Genomic DNA, 19,541 nt, shown 5'->3' with positions numbered 1-19,541 from the left:
AAATTTTGAGATAAGGTTATCTAATGACAAATGATGTGACGACATAAGCTGATGGCTTTGTATATAAGACAAGGATGTAGATGCACTTCCTCAGGGAACAAATACTAGAGAAAAATATTCCTTTTTTTATCAACCAAAAGTATTATAAATCAAAATTGGTGCTCCAATCCTTTTTTTTATAGGTATGTGTTTCCTCTCCTACAACATTCACATCAATGCCCTGCAATTAAAGGGTATGACTTTGTTATTGTCCTGATTTGTCTCTATCTCTTACCTCTAATCACGAAGACCTGCTGCAATTGCATTTCACATATCCCTAAGGAATTTGACTTTGGCAGCATCCCTTGAAAAACTAAGGGCACATAAGCAGTGTACATAAACATTAGAGAGAACATCTACCGGGAGATTATCACATCAATTAGCAAGAATTGTATTATGTTGACTTGTCCCACTTATTTGACATTGACCATCATATTCAATATAATCAGCTAATAATTTCTTATTCAATTCTCACTAAAGTGATGTTGTACAAGCACAAACAACATACCATATGTATGTATATAGTAGTATCTATGTAGCACAACATTTACACTCGTTTATATATTATATAATTATAAATTATATAATTTGACAATAAAGATTTATGTGTACAAGTATATTTCATTTTGTTAAAAAAAGATGTTTTTCAAGATTTGTTTCTTATTTTCATAATCATAATAAAAATTTATATAATAAATTAAAATTTTTAAAAAATTAATATATATATATATATATATATTTTAAATGTATTGGAACTATGTTAAAATGGTTAGAATTCAATAAATATTTTTTAAATTGAACATTTAATCATTATATTATATGTATATCGTACAAAATACAAATATCCATTTTTGATATGCATGACATGGAGACGTCTTTTAAATTATTTGTTCCGAGCCTCATATGTATAAGGCATTGATATTGCCAAGCTAAATAAATCAATAATTTTTTGAGAGCAAATGGTGATATAATGGAGACATGATTAGTATTTTATTTGTAATCTTGAATCAATGAGTGTATGAACATTGGTGAGGAAGAGAGATGCTGCACGTTAGAGTAATATTCTTATTCGTTGGTCAGAGAGAGTCTAGAACACAAATAGTAAAAGAGTGTGCACTTCAATTCTATCTTATAGTGGCTGCCATCTAGAACCCCTTTTTTTAAACTACTTACTATCATTTCAAACTTTTTGAGTCAAAGAATTTTAAATATTAAAAATGATTTTGGTAGGTTGAATTAGTTGAGTTAACATGAGTTAACATAAACCAATCCAACAAGTCAAAGGAAAAACCCTAATTCAACTCTTCCAATCGTTTGCTTTTTAAATGCTCCATCAATCGTACTTGCTTACGTAACACTTATTCAATTCAAAGTCACACCTATAGTCTCTCACATACTACAACCTCACACAATATTACTCATATAAATTAATATGCATATCTTTTTATCTCCAAATTAATATATTAACTAATTATTTTTATCTCTAAATTTAGTTATTATTTAATAATACTTGAACTATGAGAACAAGTGTCTAAAAGTCTAAATCTAGCAAACAAAACCTACCCTTATAAATATCACACACATACCATACTCTTAGAAAGTCTCATATCACATTCCACACCTTTCTTTTCCTTTCATTTGAACCCTTTGCTTCTTCATTCACCATATCCATCTTCTCACACCCCTTCAAACCATTATATTTGAATACAACTGATATATAGTTGTAGCAGAGTGATGATGAAGAGAGAAAGAGAAGTTGAAAGTGTCACCATGGCCAACTACTTGATGCTGCTCTCTGCAGGAGGTGAGTTTGAGAACAGAAACTACTTGAAGTACTCCTCCAACAACCGTGTGTTCGAGTGCAAGACATGTAAGAGACAGTTCCCATCGTTTCAGGCCTTGGGAGGGCACCGTGCAAGTCACAAGAAACCTAGGTTGATGATGGGAGAGAGTGACCATAACCAAGTTCTTCATGGTTCACCACCAAAGCCTAAGACACATGAGTGTTCCATCTGTGGTTTGGAGTTTGCCATAGGGCAAGCTTTGGGAGGACATATGAGACGCCATAGAACATCATCATCAACAAATGGAAGCATGCACAGTTCTTTGGTGAGTGGTAGAAGAGTTCATAATGGTTCACCTCAGAAGGGTGAGAAGAAGAGAGTTCTGTTTCCTGATTTGAATCTGACGCCATCAGAGAATGATTTGGAGATTTTGAAGATCAGAACACCAACTCCTTTGCTTCACTGCTTCAATTGAATAGATTTTTGCACTGTACAACACTACTTTTTGCTCCCTTTTTCATTTTGCTGTATGTAAATTATATTTGTTCAGTTCTTGGTACATACATATATAACAAATTCGTGTTTGTGAGAAAAAAAAAACTATATATCCGCGTTCAGAATAAAAGAATCATTAAATAGAAATCAATTTTAGAGATAAAAGTAATTAGTTTTTAAATTGATATCTAATTACTTACTACCTACTTTATATTTTAAAATTGGTAGCTAAAATATCAATATCTAATTAGATATTAATTTAAAAACTAGTTCATAAATTTTATTAACAATAAAAATTACTTTAAATATCAATAATTTTTTAATTTCTAAAATAGTATATAATTTAATTAATACAATGACTAATTAGTTTTGATCTTTAAAATTGATTTCTATTTAATGATTTTCTTAATTAGTTTTGATCTTTAAAATTGATTTCTATTTAATGATTTTCTTATAATGCTAAGAGATGTTCATTTCGAAATTTATCATAGTTTAGGTTAAGCTAATTAATTGTCTTGCAAGTGCTAATTTTAGGCTTGATATGGATTTTGGTTATTTGTCTCTCTTTGTTAAATCAATAATGGTTCCTTGTTAAGGACTTAACAACACAGGTTAATTCTTGTTATTCCAAAACCTAAAAAAAACCCTAAAATACTTGAAAGATTTCAACCCTATCTTTTCTTGAATCCTAACTTTTAAAGTAACATTTCATTTATCAGTATCTAAGCATATTTCGTATACAACTCAGTTTGTTTAATTTTTAGGTCATTTTAGGTGTTGTCATTAAATAAGATTATGAGATTGGTGTGATAATAAATTCAATTCCTTTCATTTAATTTATCTCAGAACGTGATTCATGGTGGAAACAGTTTTCATACAACCAAGCACTCACTGCAAATTTAAAATTTAAAACACGAAACAAAACTTTGATTTATCTTTGTATATTAATCAAGTCAAAGGTTACAGACATGCATGATGCACGTTCTCAAAGCAAAACAAACACAAAACGGGTTTCTTAACAGGGAATAGAAAGCGATCTCTCTCACTGCTCCTAATTATTCTAAATAACTTTTTTTTTATATTTTTTTATTACAAGTAAAAAAAATATATAAATCATTTAAAGTGGTTAAATTCTTATACATAACATAACACGTCAATATTCAACGAAACTTCTTCCAAACAACTTAAACCTTACAGACAAACAATCCAACCAATAAAAAAAACCTTACAAAATCTCACTTAATCGAAAACATATCAATAAGATAATCAACACATCAATAAGAATAAGTAAAACGAGCATAAAAAAATTTAGATGTTACGAAATATCAAATCTTTAATTGACCAAACTTTCCTTTATATATAACTATTAAAAAAGCATTTGCCCTAATAATGCTAATTGGCAAGATGGTATAGAGTTTAGGGTAACTCATATTTTTCGTGAAGGGAATCCGTGTGCTGATAAGTTGGCTAATTTAGGATTTATTCATAGAGAATCATCTCATTGGTATAATAGACTCCCAGCTAGTCTGTTCTTAGAATTCTTTATGAATAGGTATAATCTACCTATATATAGTTTGTGTTAACATATGAGTTTTGGTCTAGTCTCCCATATTTTTGTATTTTCTTTCTTTTTTCTTTTTTTTAATAATATTTTTTTTTCCATATGATGACAGATGATTGTTGTTACTTGAAGTGTCAGCTTGGCTAAGATGTCAAGTTACAAGACGAAAACTTTATAAAAAAATGGTAATGAACATTGAATTTCATGCAAGTATACTTGCTTGTCAGTAATTGAGTTCTATAACTTTTACTGATTCTGTCGCTTAATGCAGAACAGAATTTTATTACAATCACGAAATTTCTTTTGATAAAATATGAAAAACAATAGGTTGGAATATTATTGTGCAATTGATTTTGTATTATCCAATTTCCATGGACGTCATGCAATCTAGAAGGAAACAATTTTCCAAACAGCAGTGGCGTGCAGTTGGCTCCATTAAAACCTTATCCTGCAACAACCTGCGAACCTACAAACTCACTCTTTTTTCAAACTTCCTGTTCAACAATTTTAACTATTGTAATGTTAGTGGCTACTAGTAGCTGGAGTAAGGCTAGGGTTTTATGCTAAATTTAACATATCACTTCTTATTATTAGAAAGTTATTAAAAAATAAATTTTTAAAACAAAATAATTAGTTATTATATTAATTAAATATTTTAAAAAGTAAAAACATTATTAATATTTAAATCAGTTATTAATATCTAATATAATTAATAATTAATTAGATACTAATTTACAAATGTTTATTATTAATAAAAATTCATCTATATATCAATAATTTTTTGAGTATTTAAAATAATATCAAATTTAGCTGTATAATAATTAATTATTTTTTTTATTTTAAAATTATTTTTTATTTAATGATTTTTTTTAGTGTTAGAAGGAATAGAGAGTGCATTTTATAGGTGGCATATATATCAACATATGCTTTCATTTACAATTGAAAACATCAATTGCTAGGCTCTTTTAGAGTTTCTTAGGATTAATTATTACAAAAACTAATAATTAGTATCAAAAGATCTGGCTCTTTGAAAGAGTTTATGTTATTTTTTTTATCAGAAAAAAAAGAATTTGTTGTAAAATAGAGGTATAATATAATATACAAGACATTTGAAAAGTGAGTTTTCAAAAAATTAATTTGATTTAAATTTTAAAGTTATAGATGGTTGGAGATGATAGATTCGCTTGAAATAAAAATATTTTATATATTATAATATATAAGTAGGTGTAAATTTTATTTTATAAGTTATTTTTATACACTTTAAGTTAAGTTTAAATTATTTTTTAATATATAATTATATTTTTTAATAAGCCTATCCAAAAAGCTTTCTTTAACGTGAAATATCCTTCTTCTAAGAAGTTTCTTGAGATTTATTTTAGTTTGGTCCTTCTTCTGAGTCATTGCTAATCCACAAATTGCACGACAAGTTACCAAAGTTGTATGGATAGTGTGAGATAAGTAAGCACGGAAGATTACTTCAATTTGTTATAAACAATAATATTTCTTTAACAATTTGAAATAAATCCAAAATATTATCCAAATGATTATAAAAAACAACATAAAACTATAACAAAGAGAGATGGAGAATTAACAGGGAAGGGAGAGGAGATGATGGACAAAATATAGCATAAAAAAAATTCTACAGGTTCAATATTTGTTTTACTTATTAGTTCAAATTAATCTTACAAACAAAAATTTATTATGCATTTTTTTAGGTTAGAGGAAAAAATAGGTCAAATGAAACTTTATTTTTATATATGAAATAACGTATAAATTTTGGAAACTCGATATAACCATTAATTTAAAACAATATTCGTATAATTAAAATATTTGGTGTCTGATTAATTTAAAACAATATTCGTATAATTAAAATATTTAGTGTCTGATTAATATGAAATTAATCACTTCATCTATACTAATTCAGGTTCATTCGTACATAGGTCTAATATAACTCTATAAATAAGTTGACAAAGATGATTTTTTTTTATCCGCAATGAATAAATAAAATTAAAGGAGATACTTCAGGGGTATCCCAACCCATATACAGTGTCCAGAAGTAGACTTCCTATAAAATCCACAAGCGAAACTCTTCTTTATGGTTGGAGCAGAACAACCTTAAAGTGAGAAAATCCTACCCGAGAGAAAAAAAAAACGAAAAAAAAAAACCAACATCGGCGACCACCGATTGACAAAGATGATGTTTTAATAACTTATCACTTTCAACTATCTAAGAGAAAACTGTCTTGAACGTCGAAACATCTTTTAGAGATACATATCCTCATCTTGTGTGGAAGGAGACTATTAGTATTGAAGATACATTTCAAAAAAATCACATAAACTACCAGATAAATTACGACAATTTCAATTGATAAAAAACAATATTATATGTAAAACTTGACATATTGTAACTTTTGACCTGATTTCATGGTAAATCACATGAATGATATACTAATTTCCTACAACTTAGGATAGGTACGTGCACCAAGTTATTAGATGCATCTAGAAAATGTAATTATGAATCTTAAACATGGAAACAAGACATATAAGCAAGTTGGCATTGCCAAGTCATAGTGTGGCAGAATTTTCCTTGGTTAACAAGACATTCCAACTATGTGATGTACATACAGAGACTTCAGTTTGCAGTCATAATAATTTTAGTTTTTGTCTAAGTTTCTCAGTAGCAATTTCCTTCATTTTGCTTAGTCATGTTCCCATAGAAACTTTGGGAGGTTTCGTACAAAAAATATATTTCTATTATATAGTTCCTCGACCAAAGTAAAGTCTTTCTTGGGTGGTTTCATTAAAGTTAATTATCAAGAAAATTCATTCAAAATATATGTTTGAAACAATGTCTATTTTGATATATTATCACGAATCTCATGCTTCTGTTTCAAAAAATCTCTCCATGGATTTAGCAGGAAACTTAGAAACTATATTTTTAAGTGATGTGTACTTTTTTCTTCTTGAAATTAAAAATCATGCTATATAAATATTACATTTATTAAATAACATCTGAACAATTCCACATTTGATAATTAAGACCTTTCTTTAATAGTATTGTGTGTTTATTTTAGACTTTGTTTTAGCTGATTTTGTCATTTAGCTAGTTCAATTGAAAAACAAAAAAGTCTTACTTTGCCACAGTACGTGTGTTGTTAATTGTTTAATCAAGGTTGATTAGTACATGAACTTTGTTTACAGCTTTTTAAGATGATATTCAGATTCAGCTTTGTTCTAGAAAGGCTGGTTTTCAGCATGACATGGCTCATGTTTGACAAAGAAGCATAACCAAAATATAAAATGACTTGAACAGCTTTCTCACTCACCATGTAAAGGTTTCTACAAATACTAGTATGAGACCAGATGTGTACAAGAGAAAAATGGTAGTTTGATCCAGTTGTAGATTGGTCTTAATTTTCATTATTGTTTTTTGGATCTTTCTTGGTCAAAAATATTACAAGTTAATCTCTTACCTGTGATCAACACAAGTTAATCACTATAAAGATCTTATGATCTGGCAACAAAGTCTTCAAATTGAATACAACCAGTTTAAGTATAATAATGCCACTTTTAACCACTTATAAAGTCTTCAATATTAAATTATTTTTATAAAATGTCCTATTTATCTAAAATGTATTGTTTTGGTTGTTTTATTTAACAAACATATCGAGACTTTGTTAAATATAAGTAAATATTGTCTACCATTTCTTTAAAAAAAATTATACATGCAACTCTTTGATTATACATATACAAAGTAGCCAAAAGAAATTAATAAAAAATATTCTTAACACCATATAAAATAAAACTCTCTCAATTTACAACCGATTTTAATAATATATTAAAATAATAATGTAATAAGTTGTGAAATCAGAATTTTTTTTTAACGATACTCAAATTTAATTTAAGAAAGGTCAAACTTCACCTTTTTTTCAGAAGCTATTGCTTTTTGGTTGGTAACAGACCAACAGGCTGGAAAGAAGAAAAAAAAACACAAAAAGTCACAAATTGACTTGTCTAGTTTGACCAAAACAGTCAACCACAAAAGTTAGATTTTTTTAGTTAATAGTTCTTAATTTTACAAAATTAGTATTTTCATTCCATCAATTTTATACACTGCTCCAAGAAATTGACTCATCTGCTTCTTTAATATCTTTGATGTGTAAATTTATGCAACATAAATGCAAAAGGTGTACTTGCTGAAAAGTAACTTCATTTTGCGTTAATAATTACAACAAAACTCAATTAGTTTTGAAGATAAACCAAGTTATACAGAAATAGTTTTTACCAACTAATATACTATTGTTTAATGAATATAAACTAAATAGAATTTCTTTAAAAATTATGATTAAGTTAAAAACTCTTTCAAATGGACCATACGAAATTTTATATTAGTTTAAAATTAGTCTGACCACCTTTTATAAAGTGTAAAATTGATTTTAAGAAAAATGAAAACTAATTTTTTTGACAAAATATAATTCTAGGTAAGAAGCACACAAAATATAATTATATTTACATGAAACAAAATTAACTTTTTTTTCTTATTTTCCTTTAAAATAGAGTTTCTAATAAATATAGTTGTGTTTAACATCTTCAAATCAGTTGGATCAAAATTTAAACAAATGAACTTTTCGACCATCCAAATCCTTTAAAAGGTATTTTTTAAACACAATTTTTATTTACTTCAATTCTTCTAAAATCGTAATATACTCTCTTAAATATTATTTTCAACAAATTCTAAAAGCAATTGGGTGTGGTTGTAGCTGCTGTGCTTTGAGCAATGCAGCGAAAGCTTGAACCTGTGTTAAAGATATAAGAAGTGGAACACGTTTGTTAGATTTCTAAAAATTTCTGAGATTGAACAAGTTAATCATTTTATTAGGATCAGTTACTAATTGTATTAGTAAGTTGAACATTAGGTTGTTAAGTGCCAAGATAAGATACTATAGGTCTCTCTGGTTAAACTTGGAAATGTGCAACTGTCACCACTTTCTTGTCTACTGGTTTACTCAAAAACATCAAATTTTATTTAATTAAATAAATTTATTAATAATACATTTTAATTTTAGAGTTTAACAAAATTAGATTTTAGGATGTTAGTTAAATATTTTTCCTCAAAAAGAATAAGTAAAATTAGGAGAGCTAAATACCGTTCCTTAAACTCTACCAAAAAAAACTTTTTTCCTGAAATATATGGAGATGCGAAAAAAACATGGGTACAAGAAGAAGAGGCCTTTTATTTCCTTTAGATTTTCATATCACTTCAATATTTTTAACCATATATAATCAGATAAACCCTAACACATGAAATTTTTAGACTAGCTAGTCCTAAAAGATAAAACCCAACTCTGGTCGTTTCAACAACAGAGCTTATACCTTTCTTTGTTAAAAGGTAGAAGAAAGAAAACCTAATGTGTAATTTGCTAAGTTTGGATATCAATTCTTGGACATTATCTTCTTACTTAGGATTGATAGAACACACTTGGAGGGTTGTTTGTGATCCATCCTACCATGGGATCCCCAGACCACCATGAACGACATATACGCACCTATGCTTAATAGACTTTAGCAGCACTAGGAGGACTACGATTCGTCCTACCAACAGACCTACTTAACCAAGGGAAGTAACAGAAATCATGACTACTAGTTATTTTTGGTCTCACCACTTCATGTTGTTAGACTCACTCTAATAGTTGTAGAACATGGCAACCCACCACGATTGTTGTTGCCATGTCAAAGGAGAGAAAAAAAACATGTCAAAGGGTGCACCCCACCCTTTCCTGACATGCCAGAACAATGGAGCAACAATCATATGCATTCCACATCTCTTAGCAAAGCTGATAAGGAATGGTGAAACAACGCGAGACAAACGTTATGAAACAAACTCATGATAACAACATATCTCTGTAAACAGATGTTTCTGCACTCTGTCACATACTATTGACAGCTTCGTAATTTTAATTTTGAATTTCTTTTTACTTGCTTTTACTCAGCTATACATAGTTGTAATCCTACCGCATCAATAAAATCACACCTTTAAAGGAGTATCATAACCCCCTCTCTCGCTTAATCAGCACAGGAATGGGATTTAGTTTAACCAAGCAAAAGTTGATGCAGTGAAATCTTTGTCCTGGTCCAAATGCTGAGTTCAATGTTCGAATACTTGCATTAATATGATAGTAAAACGTAGATTTTGTGAGGATAGAGTGGTCGGTATGTATTGGCAGGTTTTTCTTCATTTCTTAGGGTGTTTTGAGAGTATGTAATGAGTCCTTAAAATGTATAAGGGTTGGTGTAACCCTTTTTCTCCTTTTCTATTAATTTTTTTTTTTGCCGATTAAAATAAAAACATAATTATCTACATATGAAAATCTTAAGGAGCTGAGGAGTCACTTCTTCAGGTTCAGAACAAGATGGGACTGGGGAGAATACACGTGAGGCCCCTGAACTAACAGGATTACCCTACAAGCTCTCACTAAAATTCTCCCACGAGAACATGTCCCATTCTCAGCACCATAACGTGAGAACGAGTCTAGGTCATAGGGAGAAGCATTTGGAAGTAACATTGGAGAAGAAATTGGTGACATGGATGAGAGTTTTCATTGGAAATCCCGGACGGGATTGATAAGGCATAATCTATAAATAAGGATGCACAAAAAACAACTAGTTTGAATATATCAACACATATTAATCATAATATAAACACTGAAGCCAATAATTGGGAATTTCAGTTCTAAGATGTGCTATCGAGCAGTTTCACGGTTGAAACAGGGAATCTAAACATTCAACACATAGACATAATTGATAATTGATAAACAGCAGAAGAAGATGAAGATTATTTAACAGAATAAAGAAAAGCATAGAAAGAGAATAGTGTAGGAGAGTGGAGCAGTGAGTTAGTTAGGGTTTTGAGGATGATCTTGGGGGTTACCGAATTTTTGTTTGAAGGAGTTTTGGCGCTGCAACCAGAAGATGTGACCCTGAAAGTGAAAACGCAATGCAACAGAAGAGAATTGATGAAGAATTGAAGAATTGAAGAGAAGAGAAGAGAGGAAAATAGCTTACCTGAAGTGCTGCAGCCCAAGCAATGATGAAAGATGCCATCCAAAATTTCTTCTCCTTCACCACATTTTTCAATTCCATTCTTCTTCCAAATCAATTTCAATGCCTTCTCTCTGCGCTTCGATTTCTTCTTCCCTAATGCGCAATCACAGCGCCACCTTTTTTTTTTTTTAACTCTTCTCTTTGAACAATAACAGGCCACCCAGATAGCCCAATTATACACTTTCCTTCTTTCGTAAGGCCCAAATATTTCAGAGACAAGACTGCTTCTTCCTGCACCTCCATATCTTCGTGTGCCACCCCCATAAGTTTTTCATATTCCAAAAATACCCTTCTCAATATTATAGATTACATGATCCGGAAGTCTTTTTGTGATTAGCTTCCAGATTACATAATCCAAAAGTCTTTTCTATACATAAGATTAGATATCGGATTATGTAATCCGGAAGCTTTTTTTTCAGATGTATTATTAGCTTCCGAATTACATAATCAGGAAGTCTTTTCTAAATATGAAATTGACTTCCAGATTACATAATCCATTGACTTATTATTCCAAATCTAAGAGGGTGGAAAAAAAAAGATAAAGTAGTATTTTCACATTTAGTATGGGGTGGTACAAGAAGGTATGGAGGTGTAGGAAGAAAGAGTCTAAAATGCTAGGAGTATTTCTTCCTGCACCCCCTATATTTTTTTCCTGCACCCCTATATTATTCGGAACATAATTTTTTTTTGACTTTTAGAATAATAAATTTAAAATTTATAAAATGTGTTTTAAAAAGTATGTTCTGAAAATGTTTCAGAAAGAATAATTCAAAATTATTTTTAAAAGAGATAAAACAATATTTTTCCAAAATGATGGAATACTAGAAGAAATTTGTTGGAATGAAAGAAGAAAGACCAAATACTAGTTGCTGCTATGCTCTTATACCAAAATAACTAAATAATTATTCTATTTAATACTTATTTTTAAAATTATTTAAAACATTATAAATGTATTAAATTATTCTTAACCTTGTGTGCATTTCTTTCACTTAGTTACCTTTTGAAAATACCTTCTCTCAATTTCATAATCTTCTTTACCAACATTTTTGTAATAAAATAAAAATTAAATGCTGACTTTTTAAATTTACATATAACTTGATTTTAAACTATCAAAAGAATGGTTATTTTATTTTTCTAAGAGAATTTAAAGTTTATTCAACCAGACATATCATATGATAAAGTCTGTGTTTATCTCTTCCGATGTACACAAATTTTAATAAGGTCACATTATTGACTTTTATAAAAAAAAAAAAGAGAAATAGACCCATTATGATATAATACTGTAAATTCTAAATATTAAAATATTAATTTCTATAAGTTTGGTATTATTTATTTTTTGGAATGAACTCAAGATATATAATCCTTCTATGCTTTGAAATTTATTTTAAAAAGTATTATTTCCTAAAACTTTATTTCATGCGCATAAATTTGAAAATCAAACCACACCATATTATTTTGTTATTATTTTAGAGCTATTGTTTTATTAGTTTGCATTACACTTTCATTTAATAAAAAATTATTATATATTATTACAACAAAATAATTAAATAGTAATTAAATTTAAAGATGAAAACAATTAGTTACTATATTAACTAAATTAGATATTATTTTAAAAACTAAAAAATTATTGATATATAAAGTGATTTTTATTATTAATTAAAAATTATAAAATATTTTTAAATTGGTATATAAACTAGTTATTAAGATTTTAACTACTAATATTTTAGATTTTAAATTAATTTCTAAGATTAATAGAGACTAATTTAAAATCTAAAGTAGTTAATAGTTAAAATTTTAGTAACTAATGATTAAATATTATTTTTTTATTAATAATAGAAACTACTTTAAATATTAATAGTTTTTTCAGTTTATAAAATAGTCTAATAATAACTAATTATTTTGATTATTAAAATTAATTTTTATTTAATAATTTTTTTTTTATAACACTATCCAAACGGGGTATTGCCTATCACATTTAATAAAGAGAAATAATTATTAAGTTTTTCATTTAATTCACAAGTTGCAAGTAGAAAACTTGCATAATTTGTGTCATTAGAGTTGTAGTCAACTCACCAAAGTTGTAGAAGATTGATGTCTCTAAGACCAAAAAAATGAAGAAAGGAGCAACCAAAGCCATAGTTAACTCCTTCTTGTTTTCAAAAGAGGTAATGAACTACCAAGAAAAATAGCTCATTCAACCAGAATTAGAATTAGTATATTCCTCCTTTAGCAGATACTGATGCAGAGCAGAGGCAGCTAAAAATTATTTGTGTCTAAGTCAGTTGTCTTGTCAACCAATAACATGAAGATGGTAATATAAATCTATCTTTATATAATTCCAATTCAATTGTAACAATCCTAAGAAATGATCTTTCAAGTATCCAGCTTCCCAGATAAGTAGAGAGATAGCTTCTCTCTCACAGTGTTGGCAGTGTTGTCCACAAATTCACAAGTTTGGTCTTGATATCTGGAATCATGCTGGTGGCAAGAGGGCATAGCTTCCAATACTTCATCCTCCATGTCAATAACTATATTATGCAGTATGCAGCAGACAAGAATAATTCTTGGTAACTTGTGCTTGTCTGGTTTCCACATCACACCTTGGATTATCCTCCACATCTCCTTCAGCCTAGCCAATGCTTTCTTGGCCAACATTTGAGTTTCAACAACCCTTTTGTTAAACTCAACTTGAACATTTGAGAGTCCTTTACCTTGGTAAGGTGTGAGAAGCCATGGCAAAAGGGGGAAGCCTGTGTCCCCTATAATGTATTCCCTTACCAGTGTTCCCTCTGGAAGTGCTTTCTTACCACCATTCAATCTTTGCCCTTCTTCCCCAAGTTTGAAAAAAGAAGAACTTCTAAGCACTTGCTCATCACTCATACTTCCTGGCCATCCAGTAACTATGTCACGGAATCTCAGATCCGGATCCACAATGGCTTGCAAGACCATGCTGCAATTCTTGTCACGATCAAGCCACACACTATTCAAAGCATCCACAGAGGGCAGAGTCATCATTATGTGTGTGCTGTCAATGGCACCACAACAATTATAAAGACCCCTTATCTTCTCAAACTTAGACTTTATCTCTTCCATTTCCGTTTCAGTTGAAGACCAGCTAAGATGGTGGAGTCCTCTTTCTTCCATGGCTTCCACAAACTTCCATGTTACTTGGGAAACAGTGGACTGATTCATCCGAAATGAGTCGCCAATGGTTGACAATGACTCACCAGAGCTGAGCCTTCTAAGAGCTATAGCCACTTGGTCATTTAGAGACAAACGTTTGCCATTTAAATCAACAAAATTTGAGGCTCTGGCCAGCAGGTCTTCTCCCACAAGAAAACATATATAGTTGAAGGTCTTCCTTGAGATCTTGAAAACTGACTCAAATTTCTCTATGTTTTTAGATTGGGCCAAAGGTCCTAAAATTGGTAAATAAAGCATGAGCATATCATGAAGATGGGTGTTGAATTTCACAATAATATATTACGAGTAAGTTTAGCATGTTAAATAACATGAAAGGAAGTTAGCCCACATGCCAGGAGAAGCAATGGCAGAAACAATCTTCTTTATATAACAGGGACAATCAAATTAGAAATATATGTGCAAATTCTATGTAACTGGGATGGTTTGAGGTCAGTTTCTCTGAAAGCTGTCAGAAAAATCCTTCTTTTCTGATACAAGGAAATCTACTCAAGTCACAAAACACAAATGTCACAAACTATGAACAACCTAATGGCTATATGTGACAGAATTTTGATTAAGAAAATCAGTATAGTAAGGAATTGACTGAAGGGGGTTCAACTCAAAAAAACTTAAAAAGGGTTCATGCCTCTGCTTTTCAGATTTTATTTTCTTTCAAAATCTCTTCTGCTGTCAATCAGATTATAAGGTTTTGAACACATAAAATTGAATCTTTTACTATACCATCCACACCAGTCTAATATTTATTCAGAGTTCATCTCACATTTAACAAAAGAAGTTCCACAGAATCTATATACCTTTGTCATCTTCAATCAATTTAATAAGGCACATGAAAAAAATATATTTCATAAATAGTTTTATTAGTTGGAAAGTACCATGTTAACAACAGGCTTGAGTAATCTCACCGTGCATGCATCTGATTATTAGTTAGTATAAAGATGAGATTGCAAATTATGTGACTGACATTGCTAAGAGACGAAAAGCAGACATTGCTAAGAGACGAAAAGCTAAATTAAAGGAAGAAAGATCTTTTGAAACGGGTTGAAAGTCAAAATGAGTGTTGACTGACATCAATGCATAACAAGATAAAGAAGCTGCACAATTCACGTGAAAACAATGCATAACATACCCAGATTGTTATGTAACTGAAAACTGCAGCAAGTAAAGATAACAAAAATAATCACAGTGTTTACCTACAAAATCCCACCAATGGTCTAATTATGTGGTAGAAGTTTCACAATTTGGAAGGTTAAGGTACAGAATAACAACTAGCCAAACAGATATACAATAACCAATCAGGATTCAACAAAATTATAACAACCGAAGTCTACTAAAGTTCCTAAGTAAGAAATAAATTCCTAGTCAGAAACACATTTTGGTCAAAGGCATGGGGTCACTTTCTTTATCAAGCAATTCAGCAAAGATGTATGTCCCATAAGAGCAACATGAATACGAAAGTCAAGCAAACAAAGATATTAACGAATTAAGCTTGAAGAACAAATCTTGAATCATTATAATCCTACCCATTACCAAAAAGCACATAACTTTTTGCCCTACATTAGATAATCATAATAATAATAACTACCCTTTTTGATATACAACAACAAGCAAGTAAAAGAATATCACACACACATGTCCAATCAGAAGAAAGGATATTGCAGTGTACCTGAAATTCTGAGGGAGAAATGATGCCACCAATCGAATGGGGTGGCAGAGGCATCTTGGCCATCTTTGTTATCAGCCTTCTTCCTTTTCTTGATTCCTCTGATGGAACCCATTCAGTGTTTGTTCACAACACAAAATAACACCAAAATCAGAAAAGGGGAACAAAACCCATTAATCACCACACAGATTTCAACCCCTCCAAACAAGAATCAAAGTGTTTGTGTGTGTGCAAATTTCCCAGTAAGAAAAGTTGAATGAATGAATGAATGAAGTAGTAAAGCATATGGATGAAGGATGAAAGAAAAAAAAAAAGGAAGCAGAATACGTGAGTGTAATATCTATATATGTATATATAGGTGGAGTGAAGGGAATCAGAGAATGTAAAAAAAAAAAAAAAAAAAAAAAAAAAAAACTATAAAAAGAAATTAAAATAGTTCAATGAGATGAGACCGCTCTCATAAATCGACATGTCATGAACAATTCAAAACTTCCTCGTCTGTGGTCTTTCAATTATTTTTTTTAATTTTTTTTTTACTTTTTAAATCACTTTAGCTAGTGGTAATTTTTAAATATAAGAACTGAAAATAAAATATGTCAACATTTCTCCTAAATTTTTTTTTATTGTCACAATCACTACACTAAAAATTTCCTCTTCAATTTCTTTCTCTGGTTGTTCTACCAATTGCCATTTTCTCTCCATTATTCATTCCAAAATATCATTTTCATTTACTACAATTGTTGGACCATTTCTGTTTTCACATATTCGTCACTGTCTTTAGAGTTTACATACCTGTACAAATTCATTTAAGATCATCACGCTTTTTAATGAAACACTGAATAAACTCACTTATTATATATAGTATTTAAAGTATAAGGATAAATATCATTTTCCTTTTATATTAATAAGAAATTGATTTTTTTAAAATATCAATAAATTATTATAAACAGATTGTAATTTGAATTTTTTTAAATAATATATATTTTGCCATAGATTGTACTTTTTTTAAAAACAAACAAAATTGTGATTTGAATGTGGTAAATCCATTGAACTAAACTGTGATACCTTTTAATGGTAAGAGAATTGGTTTTAAAAGAAAAGAGATTTGAGTGGAACTTTCAAAATAGGGACACAACAAGAAAGAGATGAGAGGAAGATATTGAAAACACAGTATTTGCTTTTAATCCACTTGATATAAAAAATCATATATGCTACAACACCAACCCTTTTATAGATAATTCATGTAGCAGAAAAAAACAATTAATTCATTTAGTTTTTTTTTTCCTTTGTGAGCCAAATTGAATACTTTGTTAAAGAATGAGTATTAGTCCCACATTGCGCAGAATAGAAGTTGAGAAATAAATATAAAAAAAAACGCCCACCGTGGGGCTCGAACCCACGACCACAAGGTTAAGAGCCTTGCGCTCTACCAACTGAGCTAGACGGGCTTTATATTAATTTTTAAGTGATTTATTAAAAGTAAATAAACCATTAATTTCAATTACAATATTTAATGATCTTATTTAATTTAAATTAATAATGAATACACTTATTAAAATTTTCAGATTTTACTCTTTTCAAAGGAAATAAAATTGAAATTATACGTGACGTATCTATGCAAAATAGTGTCCCATTTAATATTTTTAGCAATATTTATTTCATAGATTTGCCACGTTTTGAACATGCATGTCACTGAACGCCTTATCGTATGACAGTATCTAATTCTAATTTTTTAGTCATAATATTAGTGACGTGTCTGATATTCAAAACCATAAGGAGTTAAAACAATTTAGAATTATTTTTTAAAGTAAACTCAACTCATTCTTCTCAATGTGGGGCTGTAAACCCACATCTCACTGCAAGTTCACAAGTTTTCTTTCTAATGATGTTTTAGTTACACAACCCAACCCTTCCTTTACTACCTTCAACAGTAATAAAGCCAAAGCAGATAGACCAAAAAGACTTGGATTAAGTATTTTTCCATCGGGGTATTGGCTTCAACCAAATCCAACAAATTTTGTTCTAGACAAATGGTCATGGAGTAATACTTGGTGCCAACAAAGATACAAGGAGCAATAATTCATCTCATCACATGTCTAATTTGATTAAAAGGACAACACAAGGGATAGATGTAACTCTCAAGTTATTGTTCCATTTCTAACTGAATAAAAGCTGCATAATCATATCATAGAGAGTGATCAATAGTTCCTCTTTTGTAACTACAAGCTACAATATTCATGAACCTTTGACATCATCCACACCTGATGAACTGCATGAGAACTTCTGAAGCCTTGATCCTCCCACTTGGACGTTCATTCTCAACCCTCTGGTTTCTGATATCTGCTGATCCGTAACCCTCCAAAGACCCTTCCAACGCACCAAAACTAGAACTAGAAAACCGTGATGAAGACCCTTCATTTCCTTCACACTCTTCAACTTTCTCCCGTTTTATCCTTTCCCTACGCTTCTCCTCAGTCTGAGTTGATGCATTGGTGCCTTTCCCTGCAAACTCCTCGCACGTTTTTGCCTTATAAAACTTGTAATCACACGAGTTCAATGATTGGCTTCTCCCCTTTATGGTTGCAGGGGAATCTGCATCCATGCTAGAGTTGTTTGCTTCTGTCGAACTCTTGGAGCTTGATGTCGATATTGTCTCACAGGATCGAAAGCTCAGAGAAGCTTCTATCATCTGTGTCCCTTTGAGAACATACTCATGACCACTACTTGGGTAAATCAAATCATTCTCAGACAAATCTTGCCACACAAACCCGTTTTTGTAACTCCTACAATGAAAGATCTCGTTAGCATAATGTCTTTATACCATGTTCTATGTTCTACTATGGTTTAGAATAGAACTATCTAATCATAACACACACGTGAAGCAATTGGGTCTGAAGAGAAAGAATAAAGATACCTTTTTGTAGACCAAGAATACATGTTGGTCATGCCTTGTCCCCGGAGAAAACTCAATCTATCTATCACATCTGATCAGAAAGACAGGGTGAACATACAAGAGAAACAGTGAATTTTATCTGGGCATAACTCAAATTCAGTAGCTAGCATCTCTATTTTCCATTACAGTACTGTAGCATTTACCTTTGACACATAGAACTCCTCGTGGAGAAGAGATTGGAACCTCCATGAGATGTGGATGTTCAAGCTGGCCATTTCGGGAAAGGTAGTATATTACTGGAACTCTGAGCTCAGTTGCTTGATGTTTTGGTTCAGTGCAGATTTTGGAGCTCTCAAAACCTGCTTCTCTTTCTAGCATTTTTCCCTTAATGAATAGAAGCAGAAAGCAGCAAATGGAGGTAGTGAAAGCCAAAGTTTGTGAGTGCAGAATGAGAAGGTATTGTACTATTATCTGAAATGGGAAGATGGGTGTGTTGAATTGTGCTCTAAATTCAGGAGATTGTTGGCATTTATAGTGAAATGGGCCAGCATGAGGGAAAGTGTCTCTTGTTTGCATTTGGCTAATAATGAGCTTTCATGTTCCCACACCAAGTGGCATGCCATGCAATTGCATATACTTCACGGCAACATGCCAAACCTCTTGTTTGAGATTATACTTCTGTTTTTGTTTTTCTGTCTTCAGGCGCGATGTTCTCAGAATGATTCTTCTTTTCATCGAGATGAGTGGGGAACTTGCAAAGACACTCTAACGATCAACAAGTTAGTTTGAGTACAAGGTACAGGT

The 19,541-nt window shown here is 30.6% G+C and overlaps 4 protein-coding genes and 1 non-coding gene across 5 annotated transcripts; 1 reads left to right on the top strand and 4 right to left on the bottom strand.

Moving 5' to 3' along the window:
* Positions 1–1,621: 1,621 nt before the first annotated feature.
* On the top strand, positions 1,622–2,324 carry LOC137828967 (zinc finger protein ZAT11-like). The gene has a single exon (XM_068635754.1). The coding sequence runs from the start codon at positions 1,774–1,776 to the stop codon at positions 2,296–2,298; it is 525 nt and encodes a 174-aa protein (XP_068491855.1). The 5' UTR covers positions 1,622–1,773; the 3' UTR covers positions 2,299–2,324.
* An 8,216-nt stretch (positions 2,325–10,540) lies between these two features.
* Positions 10,541–11,123, bottom strand: LOC137828714 (uncharacterized). The gene is made up of 2 exons (XM_068635395.1): positions 10,942–11,123; positions 10,541–10,856 (listed from the first exon to the last, which is right to left on the bottom strand). The coding sequence occupies exons 1-2, from the start codon at positions 11,017–11,019 to the stop codon at positions 10,773–10,775; spliced, it is 162 nt and encodes a 53-aa protein (XP_068491496.1). The 5' UTR covers positions 11,020–11,123; the 3' UTR covers positions 10,541–10,772.
* A 2,050-nt stretch (positions 11,124–13,173) lies between these two features.
* Positions 13,174–16,270, bottom strand: LOC137828614 (protein ALP1-like). The gene is made up of 2 exons (XM_068635260.1): positions 15,848–16,270; positions 13,174–14,399 (listed from the first exon to the last, which is right to left on the bottom strand). The coding sequence occupies exons 1-2, from the start codon at positions 15,957–15,959 to the stop codon at positions 13,354–13,356; spliced, it is 1,158 nt and encodes a 385-aa protein (XP_068491361.1). The 5' UTR covers positions 15,960–16,270; the 3' UTR covers positions 13,174–13,353.
* Positions 16,271–17,219: 949 nt separating this feature from the next.
* TRNAK-CUU (transfer RNA lysine (anticodon CUU)) lies at positions 17,220–17,292 on the bottom strand. Its single transcript has one exon. It is a non-coding gene; the product is annotated as a tRNA-Lys (tRNA).
* A 515-nt stretch (positions 17,293–17,807) lies between these two features.
* Positions 17,808–19,263, bottom strand: LOC137829524 (protein SOSEKI 5-like). The gene is made up of 3 exons (XM_068636341.1): positions 18,941–19,263; positions 18,759–18,828; positions 17,808–18,627 (listed from the first exon to the last, which is right to left on the bottom strand). Exons 1-3 carry the CDS (start codon positions 19,113–19,115, stop codon positions 18,096–18,098), a joined length of 777 nt encoding a protein of 258 aa, XP_068492442.1. The 5' UTR covers positions 19,116–19,263; the 3' UTR covers positions 17,808–18,095.
* Between the last annotated feature and the right edge of the window lie 278 nt (positions 19,264–19,541).

This window comes from Phaseolus vulgaris, chromosome 7 (genome assembly GCF_000499845.2).
Source record: "Phaseolus vulgaris cultivar G19833 chromosome 7, P. vulgaris v2.0, whole genome shotgun sequence".
NCBI lineage: Eukaryota > Viridiplantae > Streptophyta > Magnoliopsida > Fabales > Fabaceae > Phaseolus > Phaseolus vulgaris.
The sequence above is the reverse complement of the archived record's forward strand: the minus strand, read 5'-3'. Positions and strand labels throughout refer to the sequence as shown.

What these genes read in the sequence shown, in the direction of transcription:
- LOC137828967 (XM_068635754.1), top strand. Translation starts at nt 1,774, where the DNA reads ATGATGAAGAGAGAAAGAGAAGTTGAAAGTGTCACCATGGCCAACTAC.
- LOC137828714 (XM_068635395.1), bottom strand. Translation starts at nt 11,019, where the DNA reads ATGGAATTGAAAAATGTGGTGAAGGAGAAGAAATTTTGGATGGCATCT. An exon ending in CTTGGGCTGCAGCACTTCAG is followed by an intron (nt 10,857 to 10,941) that starts GTAAGCTATTTT and finishes TTTCACTTTCAG; the next exon opens with GGTCACATCTTCTGGTTGCA.
- LOC137828614 (XM_068635260.1), bottom strand. Translation starts at nt 15,959, where the DNA reads ATGGGTTCCATCAGAGGAATCAAGAAAAGGAAGAAGGCTGATAACAAA. An exon ending in TTTCTCCCTCAGAATTTCAG is followed by an intron (nt 14,400 to 15,847) that starts GTACACTGCAAT and finishes TACCAATTTTAG; the next exon opens with GACCTTTGGCCCAATCTAAA.
- LOC137829524 (XM_068636341.1), bottom strand. Translation starts at nt 19,115, where the DNA reads ATGCTAGAAAGAGAAGCAGGTTTTGAGAGCTCCAAAATCTGCACTGAA. An exon ending in AGGAGTTCTATGTGTCAAAG is followed by an intron (nt 18,829 to 18,940) that starts GTAAATGCTACA and finishes CTTTCTGATCAG; the next exon opens with ATGTGATAGATAGATTGAGT. An exon ending in TATTCTTGGTCTACAAAAAG is followed by an intron (nt 18,628 to 18,758) that starts GTATCTTTATTC and finishes CTTTCATTGTAG; the next exon opens with GAGTTACAAAAACGGGTTTG.